The sequence below is a fragment of the Xenopus laevis genome, chromosome 3S, assembly GCF_017654675.1.
Source record: "Xenopus laevis strain J_2021 chromosome 3S, Xenopus_laevis_v10.1, whole genome shotgun sequence".
NCBI lineage: Eukaryota > Metazoa > Chordata > Amphibia > Anura > Pipidae > Xenopus > Xenopus laevis.
Genome location: NC_054376.1, coordinates 78316099 through 78326249, shown reverse-complemented (window position 1 = coordinate 78326249; position 10151 = coordinate 78316099). Strand labels below are relative to the sequence as shown.

Below are 10151 nucleotides of genomic sequence, written 5' to 3'. Positions count from 1 at the left end.
GTTAAGTGTTCCTAAACATAATGAACAAAAAGTTCCAGTTATATTTTTTTTCTCAACATCCTATTTTCTTTATTTTGTGTTGAGTGATTTAGCTGACTGCTTTAATTGTTGTATAATCACAAAAGATAAAATGTGTAGGTTATTTAGTCTTATGCAGCACATGCCAGTTCTTTCTTAAACAGGCTGAACTTTATATGGTAACATCCTGCATGTCAATAATCCCTCAATCTGACCCTGGAACTCACTTGTGATGTCACATACTTTGTGTGTCTGTGTCCAGCTGACGCGTGAGGCTGAAATAGAGTATGCTTTCATCCTTCAATGGAACACCCATTGAGCCTTTCTTAATAGGCTGCCTATTCTCTTCTTCCTGACCAGTTGCTGTTCACACAAAACCCAGAAAACTTATCACATCGCAGTTTCCTTCTCCTAAGATAATTTTTAGTCAGGTCTGGTTTTTCCAGAACCCTGAACTATATTAGGGACCATGTCTTCCTTTGGATACCGCAGAGAGATCAGTAAATATGAAGATATTGATGAAGATGAGCTACTGGCCTCATTAACAGAAGAGGAGTTGCAGGAATTGGAGAGGGAGCTGGGGGATATTGAGCCTGATCATAATCTCCCTGTTGGAATGAGGCAAAAAAGTCTAACAGAAAAATCTCCAACAGCAAATTTTAGCAGAGATGCACTAATGGCTTATTGGGAAAAGGAGACCAAAAAGTTAATTGAGAAGGAGCAGCTTGGTGCATGTGATAAGGTAAAGTTCTTACTTTCTATAGTTTTATTACAGAGGCATACAGGCTTGCTTTAATTAGATACAGTTCAGTTGTTTTTTATTATACCAGAAAAGTATATACTGTATATATACGATATATATATATATATATATATATATATATATATATATATATATATATATATATATATATATATATATGACCTGTTATCCAGATTGCTCAGGACATGGGGTTTTTTGGATAATGGATCTTTCAATAATTTGGATCTTCATACCTTAAGTCTACTAGAAAATCCTGTAAACATTAAATAAACCAAATAGGCTGGTTTTGCTTCCAATAAGGATTTATTATATCTTAGTTTGGATCAAGTATAAGGTACTGTTTTATTATACAGAGAAAAGGGAAATCATTTTTAAAAATCTAGATTATTTGGATAAAATGGAGTCTTTGGGATTCAATGCTCTCTGGATAACGGTGTTTCCAGATAACGGATCCCATATCTGTATATATAGATGTTTATATATACACACACAATTGTATTGTCTACTTGTTTTAAAAGACTATATAATGTGAACTAGGGATGGTGTTGTTATCATTCATTACGGCTTTACTTGCACAGGAAAAGAATTATAAAGATTAGCAGGTATATTTGGTAGTGAATGTCTTCATTTATTCATTATAACATTGGTACAAAACAGATTACAGCAGATAATCATCAACAATTATTGCCCTGCTTCATGCAAAAACGTATTCTATAATTATTTTTAGTAGGAATCAAAGTACAGTACTGTGAATTTTTCAGGCATCCGGCACAATGTTTAGTTTCTTCTGCACTAATGTCTGGTATTTTATTGTGTTCAACCTCGCTGGTTATCAGTATTCATTATCCTGTGTCTATATTTAACCATATCATCACATTCAGCTTGATAGACAGAGGAGAATGGCAGTGTGTAGGCTGACTGACTAATGCAATTGGACCTTGAATGTCCTTGAGAATATATTTGCTACATAACAATGCATAAAACAACAGCATGTCATATTGTACAGAGATTTATGACAATTAGGGGGTTATTTTTAATGCTCCGAATATCTGAAATTCAAATAATTTGTAGTTTTCGGACTAGAAAAGAAAACTATGAATTTTTCGTAATGTATAAAGCCTGATGGTCTTAAAAGTCCGAAGTCGAAATGCATCTCAAAGCTTTAGAGGTCCTGTATAAGTCAATGGGAGATGTCCCAGTGTCTGCACAGCTATCCGTACTGATATCCAATAATTTCGGAAAAAGTCAGAAAACTCCTAAAAATTTGTAGTATTTGTGGAAAAGAACGAAAAATTCTTACTTTTCAGGGAAAGCTCTGAAGTTATCGGATTTTTGCCCGACCCAATTTTTTCGGACTTTTTTAATGATAAATAAGGTCTATTCATGCAGTTGAAGTTGATGGGATTTTACGTTAGAAATAACCCCCTTAATATCGGGTAAATGCAGGTACTACCAACTTAATTAATTATTGCGTTCAGTGTCTTTTCTTAATCATTAAAGTTTTACATTTATGTATTAGCAGTTTAGATGGTCACCAAGTTTAGGATGTGGTTCGGGTGCAACTGCCCCGAACCCTTTGCTTACTTAACTAATTTATATGCAATCTTAAAAGCCAGGGTCACTCACCGCTTTCTGTTGGAGGTCTGGGTGCTGCGCCCCGAACCCGTAGCTTAGGGACAACACTTTACTTTATCATTCCACTTTGGACACGCACTCCAGGAACTCCTCGGACGCGGTGTAGGATCAAAGAAAAAGGTTTATTTCACATCAAATAACACCTTACGCATTTCGTGTGTTTCCATGCGTAATCATAGGTAAAAACATTTATAACCTATGATTTTGTGTGGAAACACACGAAATGTGTAAGGTGTTACTTCATTTGAAATAAAGCTTTTTCTTGATCTTACATGTGTCCGAGGAGTTCCTGGAGTGCGTGTCCAAAGTGTAATGATGAAGATTTATGACAATGGCTTCTACTTTTCCCCAATAGCATAAATAGAGAGCTGCAACTTATGCTCATATCTTATATACTAAACAGATACAATTTCTATACTCAATAAATAAGGCTTTTTTGTTATCTAAAACAATGAGTAACATGAGTATAACAAAATACTAAAAAATATGTTGTTTGCACTCTGAAAAGTTGTTTGCCTGCATAGAGAGGAAACAATTGGATGTCACCTGCTTTTCTCTCACAAAACTGCACTTTTGACGTGCTTTGTACTTGAAATTACAGCCATTTGAAAACTTATTGGCCTAAGATCCTGTTAAAAACACAATGGTTTTGAGCCCTTAAAAAGAATACGTTGGCAAGATAAAAAAAAATCAATTGTGAACTTTTTACAAAGAGTTTCTTTCGTATAATTGTTTATATATTTAGGAACAAGGAAAATGAACAAGCAATCATGAGATGCCATTTACTAATGCAAGTGCAGCTGTGTTCACGCTAATTTCCCCGCAGTCAGTTGTGCATAAAACTACATTCATCAAAGGTACTTGCATACAAATTTACTCTTTGCACTTTCTTATAATTTCTCAGTCTTTCATGTCTCCTATTTTGAATCGAGTGCAGTTGCAACTATTGATGCAGAGGAACCTTGGAACTACTGCCACCTACAGACCAGGCAGTAGTTCCAGGGTTCCCTTACAGCCCTGTGTCAATAGGCTCAACACACATACAGTATGTCTACAGAACTCATGTGTAGAACCCTGGGAATTACGCCAACCGGACTTGAAAAACTTTCAGCACAATTGCATCTGATTTTTCAGAATCATACAATTTTTTCAGGCTTCTTCCCCCAACATTTTTTTTTGGATATTTGGCCAAAACGCCCAAAATAGTCAGATTTTTGTGCTAATTCCAGAGCAGACCAGAGAAACTTCCAAATAGGATAGGGACCTCTCCCAATGACTTATACACAACCTCGGCAGGTCTAAGATGGTGGATTTTTTAATTCGGATTTTGCAGCCACAGGGTATAAATAAATAAAGTTTTTAGCATTTGGACTTTAATAAATAACCCCCTCAATATATATAGTTGTATATATGGCTATATATTATCATCAATGTTTCCTCTAATACCTTCTCGGCTATCTGCATAAAAACCTTTGTCTGCGGTTTTTAAAAACTGTGTGCTCAGGTCAGAATTAATACAAAGTTTTCTGTTTCCACACAAAATTCTTTGTGCACAACACAATTTGCTGTGTGCTCTGGGCTCAAAATTTGTGAGCTGGCACAGACATGAGCGCACACCTTAGAGATCACCATTTAACTAAGTGTTCCCCAACCTTTTTGCCATTTGCCTTAACTAAGGCATTTGCACAAAATTAGTTTTATAAAAAAATAAATTACTGCCACAATAGACTATCGGCAAGATGCACAGATTAAAAATTGCTTTGTCCTGGCCACTTGTACAGTAGATTCTCTAGAACAGAGCAGGTTTCGACCCTTTCGATTTGAAGAGGTGTCAGTGTGTTGGTGGTTGTTAATGGGTTTTCTCTGCCAACAGAAAAAAATGCAGATGACTCCACAAGTGCGTATTAACACTCATGAATCGGATCTGCTTGTCACTGTGCACATTGTGTGGACTTTCTGGCTGCTGACCGCATCTTTTCCACTCGTTTTTTTGTGGCAGAGAAAATTCTTCATGTGACAGTTGTTAACAGTTTTTGTGGTAAACAATACACAAATAATGTAAATTGTTAGATATTACCTGGTCTTAATAGTGATTCAAACATGAGTCAGCATGCAAAGCTGACATCAGCATTTCAGTTGCTTATACTAGAAACAAAATGTTGGTTTAGGGAAGTGTGATTAAACCATAAAGTGCTAAATGGTAAGTAATACAAGCTATTTGTGAAATACAGCTGAACATCCACTAGGATCTACTAGGACTGCTAAACAAAATGTCACGGTCGGCACCCTAAATCCAGAACCAATGCTAAGCACCCTTTAACAGCCGCCTTTCACCTCGGGAGTAGCCCTCGGCTAATCGGGTGCCACCAGGTCTTAATAAGAGAGGTGTCAAGCGAAGGGTTCTGGACAAGCAAAGGGGCACGATGGTAAAGCGAAGTCTTTTGGGCAGAAGGTCTCAGTACAAAGCGTTGACAGAAAGCGTAGTCAAATCAGGCTGGGTTGGGGCAGGCAGAATTCAAACGGAGTCGAACTGGCGGGGGTCAAAGCCGGGAGATCAACCAAGAATGGTCGGAATACTGATTATACTCAGAGATGAGATATTCTGAGATACTCAGAATAGTCGGTTACCAGGCAGAAGTCGGGATCACAGAAGTCAGGAAAAGTCAGGCAGGCAGGGTCAAAACAGGTATCAAAACACAGTAATTACCCAGAAATAGCACCAGGAACTCTCACAAGATGAACCTATAACGGGCAATGAAAAAGATCCCAAGTCCCCTTTTTATATAGTTTGAATTTGGCACCATTGACTGACGTCATTATGCCAGCGCCAATGTACCTATAACTAAAGCAGAGGCGCGGCGCACGCGCTCTAGGAAACCGGTGCATCAGAGGAAGAAGACCAGCATGGCGGGCGTCCCTGCCGAGAGCACGGCAGGCGTCCCCGCCGGCCCACTAGGCCACCAGGGTGAGTAACCCTCACACAAAGTGATTGCGATAAGAAAGCTTATCAATGCAGAAACAATTCCACAGCAATATATGTAATATAATAAATCTTCATATATAGTATATTGGGAATGGTGTTTTACTGGTGAGAATGATAAAAGCCAAGTTTAAGCAGGATGCCACATATATACACTAGGTCATTCTTCTATCTGTCCTTCTCTGAGATCCCATATGAAGTTTGAACATTTTTTATTTCTATTTTTAGAATCATAAGGAGGAGGAAGAAGATGGAAGTGAAGAAGAAGATTTTGTAGGAAGTAACAGTGAGGTTTCTGAAGAAATTTATACAGAAGAAGATGAAGAGGAGGAAGAGGAGGTGGAAACAGAAAGTGATGAGGAAGAAAGTAACCACGAGGAAGAAACCACTGAAGCTAGAAAAAGTTCAGACAGCATCCCAACAATAACAATCAATGGAATCAGTGATAATAAAGCCTCATCCAATGGTTACAATAGCATTGGTGCTAAATATGGCAAACAAACCAATGAGCTTCCAAGCAATAAAGCAACCTTTGGCCTTGCTGGCTCCAACCCGACAGTTATAGATGATGCGCTAGAAAATATTAAAAACAATGACCCAGACACTTTGGAAGTCAATCTAAATAACATCGAGAACATCACACCAGAATCACTTCTATCCTTTGCACTAGCTATGAAAGATAACACAAACGTTAAAGTGTTTAGCTTGGCTAATACACATGCTGATGACAATGTTGCAATAGCAATTTCTAATATGCTTCGAGTCAATAGAAGTATTACAAGTCTGAACATAGAATCTAACTTTATCACAGGAAAAGGCATAATAGCTATTATGAGGGCTTTGCAGTACAGTAATAATGTGCTGACGGAACTGAGATTCCATAACCAGAGACATATCATGGGAAGTCAGGTAGAGATGGAAATAGCAAAATTGCTCAAAGACAATACTAGCATTATAAAGTTAGGATATCACTTTGAGCTGCCAGGACCACGTATGTCCATGACAAGTATTCTGACCCGGAATATGGATAAACAAAGACAGAAAAGAATGCAGGAGCAAAAGGAATCTGGTTATGATCCCACATCTAACCTCAGGACCAAAACGCTGCAAAGAGGAACACCAAGGGCTTCACCATACTCTTCCCCTAGGGATTCACCATGGACATCTCCAAAAATAGCTAGAAAGGTTCAGCCTGGAAACACATCAACGCCTTCACCTCCACCACCACCACCTCCACCACCCCCTCCTCCTCCTTCAATATTTGTAACACTTCAACAGGAAAAGAAAGTTCCCACCAGAAATATTGCAGAAGTTATCAAACAACATGAATTATCTGCAAAAAAACAGCAAAATGGGCATAAAAAAACAAAAGGGAAAAAAAGCAAAAAGGAACAGAATAATATTTTAAAAGAGTTAAAAAATTCTTTGAGATCAATCTCTGAAATGAAACCAGAAGAGTTGTCCAGGCCCTCAACTCCCCAGAAATCTGTACATGATAATCTTATGGATGCTATTAGAGGGAGCAACATAAAACAGCTGAAGAAGGTAAATTGGCAGAGTAAGCGGCAAGGTTAATAATTATCTGGTAAAAGTGCAAGACCCAGTGGCTACAACTTGCATGAGGCATTGCCTAGTAATGCAGATTCCCATGAGGAAAAATTTGGTAGATGTTGCTTTGGAAGAATTTTTTTTGTAGTTAAAGGCATGTTCTATTTTCTGGGATGTGCTTGGTGAGTGACGGGATCGCCCAGGAAGTGCCTGTAAATAATTCATCAAAGGTGATACATGATCCTACTTGGGACTGTGCTACCTGTAATCCTACAACGATAGCATAGCGTACAATGATGGAGCAGGTTATATGAGTCACACACATACGTAACCAACCGATGATGAGTGAAACACAGTACAAAAGTAATCATAAGTGCTATGGCCAGAATGAAGTATCTATTTTCTTTAAATTATTAAAGCAAAGTAAGCAGTATCCTTAGAGAAGTGTTTTTAATACTGGGTCACCAGGTAATACCAAACTACAGCTTATAGAATTTCTGTCTTGCACTCAACTTGTTTTTTTTTTCTTCCTTGGACTAAACTTTTAAGCATAATGGGTATTTAAAATAAAATGCTTTCTAAAAATAATTCAGACTCCATTTTGGTTACGAGAGAGAGAGAGAGAGAGAGAGAGAGAGAGAGAGAGAGAGAGGGAACAAGCTATACATGTCTATCTGTTTAAACACTGCTAAAAAGCTACGGCTGGTGGACTCTTAAACCACCTTGAGGTGCAGGATCAAAAGGTATTCTGGAGTTTAACACAGTAAGTTTCTCTTTTTGATGCTTTGTCACGTGATCCAGTAACCTTTACCACAATGCCAATTTAGTGATTATTCTTTTTTTAATGTTAATGACAGAATAATTAAGGCATTGTGGGCAGTGGAGTCTTGACTAAAGGGGAACTAACTACTGCAACATTGTTTCAATAATACATGTAGTCTCATCAGAAATTCAGAGATTAGCAAAGGACAGACAGATACCAATTCCATTTCATTCCTTTTTTCATTATTCAACATAAGGTTTGACATCCCTTTAAGTTGAGATTTAAAAAGGTTTCTACACCAGCTATGAGCAAACAATTGGGACTTGTTCTTAGCTGTATCCACCAGCCACATCCCTAGAATGTTGTGACAACGTACCCCAGCACCCAGGCGATACAGGCCTTCCAACATGCTGCCAGGATTTTAAAACTTGGTGGACAGAGAGGAGAAAGTAGATAAGTGGTGGAATGAGAAAGGGGAAGGAATCACAATGGTAAAACACAGAAAAGGTAAAATATGCAAGCAGACTTCAAAGGACATACCCCAAAATAATTTCTGCAAAATTTGCTTAGTACTGGGGAGGTAGTATTTATGAAATAGTTATATTGCTCAGCTTTTACCTTATTAGAACAATGATACTCAAGAGCCATAAATTATGATAATTTGAGTTATTGATGTCATTTTTGTCACATGATTCACAGAACCCATACAATGTCCAGTCAAACAGGGCTGGGAAAATAGGACTTTGTTGTTGTACCACTTGTTTCTATGTTTCAATATTGACTATAGTGTATAATGTATAGAGGTATATAGTGGAGGTGGGAATTATAAGGTCTCTGTTGAACATAACTTTTATTTGATAGCCCAAAAACATGATAAATTTTGTTTAAACATCTTGTTTAAACACATAAAATAAGGCACTCATCAGGGAATGGAGACCAAAGATTTTACAAGCTTATACAATGCCACAATATATCCCTCATATCTATGTAGCATGTCGGTGGCTCATATACCGGTTTCTGGGTGTTGTTCCAGCTTGTAAAAATATTTGGGCAGTAGTCTTCTTTTAATTTACAAACTGAGACTTTAGTTAGTATGGATGTAAATACTGGTGGTGCAACTATAAAGTTTTATTTTCGCAATCCTTTTTGACGAGCCAAATACTGAATCCTCCAAAACTGGTCAGAATTCTAAAAACGCTATACAGGTAAGGGACCTGTTATCCAGAATGCTCGGAACCTGGGGTTTTCTGGATAATGTATCTTTACGTAATTTGGGTTTTCATGCCTTAAGTCTACTAGAAATTAATTTAAACATAAAATAAACCCAATAGGCTGGTTTTGCTTCCAATAAGGATTAATTATATCTTAGTTGGGATCAAGTACAAGCTACTGTTTTATTATTACAGAGAAAAAGGAAATCATTTTTAAAAATGTGGATTATTTGGATAAAATGGAGTCTATGGGAGAGAGCCATTCCGTAATTCGGAGCTATCTGGATATCTGGTTTCCGGATAAGGGATCCTATACCTGTATATACTTTTATTACAATTTCCATAATCAAATTCAAGAAAAAAAATTCACATTAGGTATTCTAGGGCTTTAAAGTACATATTTATTGTCTAATTCAGATTAATTTCAGTTGAAAACAATTTGGTGCATCCCTTATTCTTATAGTATTATACAGTACATTTTGCAACTTTTATGCTATATATTCCCTATATAACACAAAAGATATGTAAATGATTGCAGTTTTCAAGTATTTTGAGACTGGAATTTTTGTGATGTGATATTCTGTTTGTAAATGTTATAGTACATAACAGTTCAATCACTTCTTTCTTCAATTTTGTAGGTGGAAGTTCCAAAATCCCTTCAATAAGTCCCGAACTGTACAAGAAAAATCAACTGAATGCTGTTGCAGAGCATATGTATTTAAATGCGTTTTTGGGTATAACACAGATATTTTAGTACAGCACATGGTTGTTAAAAGAGTATTTGTAAATATGGAGTACACTTTTTTATTTGGCATTTTTCCTTACCTGTGTACTATAAAATTGTTTTTTATGTATGTTGGATAATTATCACAAGTAACTTTGCACTAAAAAGTTTTGTTTCCATTTTTTTATTTTGATTTATTTATTTTGACGAATATGAAATAAAGGCATCTGTTTCCTTTTTGAAAACTGAAAACATAAAAAAGAATATATTGCTTAAATGTTTGCAAAATATCCAAAATCATTTGCGAGTATCATTTTTGTTGCAACTACTTTTTTTTTTTTACTAAATTTATTAAAAGAAGTGATCTTTGTTTCATTTGTGCATTAATTTATTCAGAACAAAAAATGTACACACAATTTAAGAAGCCTATGCTGGAGAAAAACTGTAAGCCATATTTGGATATTTAAAGAATTGTACAGTCATGGGACTTGTTATGAAGAATGCTCGGG

General features: G+C 36.6%; 1 protein-coding gene across 1 annotated transcript; it reads left to right on the top strand.

The window, feature by feature from the left end:
* Window positions 1-400: 400 nt before the first annotated feature.
* Window positions 401-10017, top strand: LOC108713095 (leiomodin-2). Its single transcript, XM_018255845.2, has 3 exons — window positions 401-760; window positions 5625-6941; window positions 9557-10017. Exons 1-3 carry the CDS (start codon window positions 488-490, stop codon window positions 9581-9583), a joined length of 1617 nt encoding a protein of 538 aa, XP_018111334.1. The 5' UTR covers window positions 401-487; the 3' UTR covers window positions 9584-10017.
* Window positions 10018-10151: the final 134 nt, after the last annotated feature.

Coding starts and splice junctions, on each gene's coding strand:
- LOC108713095 (XM_018255845.2), top strand. CDS start 488: ATGTCTTCCTTTGGATACCGCAGAGAGATCAGTAAATATGAAGATATT. Junction 761..5,624: donor AGCTTGGTGCATGTGATAAG/GTAAAGTTCTTA, acceptor TTCTATTTTTAG/AATCATAAGGAGGAGGAAGA. Junction 6,942..9,556: donor ACATAAAACAGCTGAAGAAG/GTAAATTGGCAG, acceptor TCAATTTTGTAG/GTGGAAGTTCCAAAATCCCT.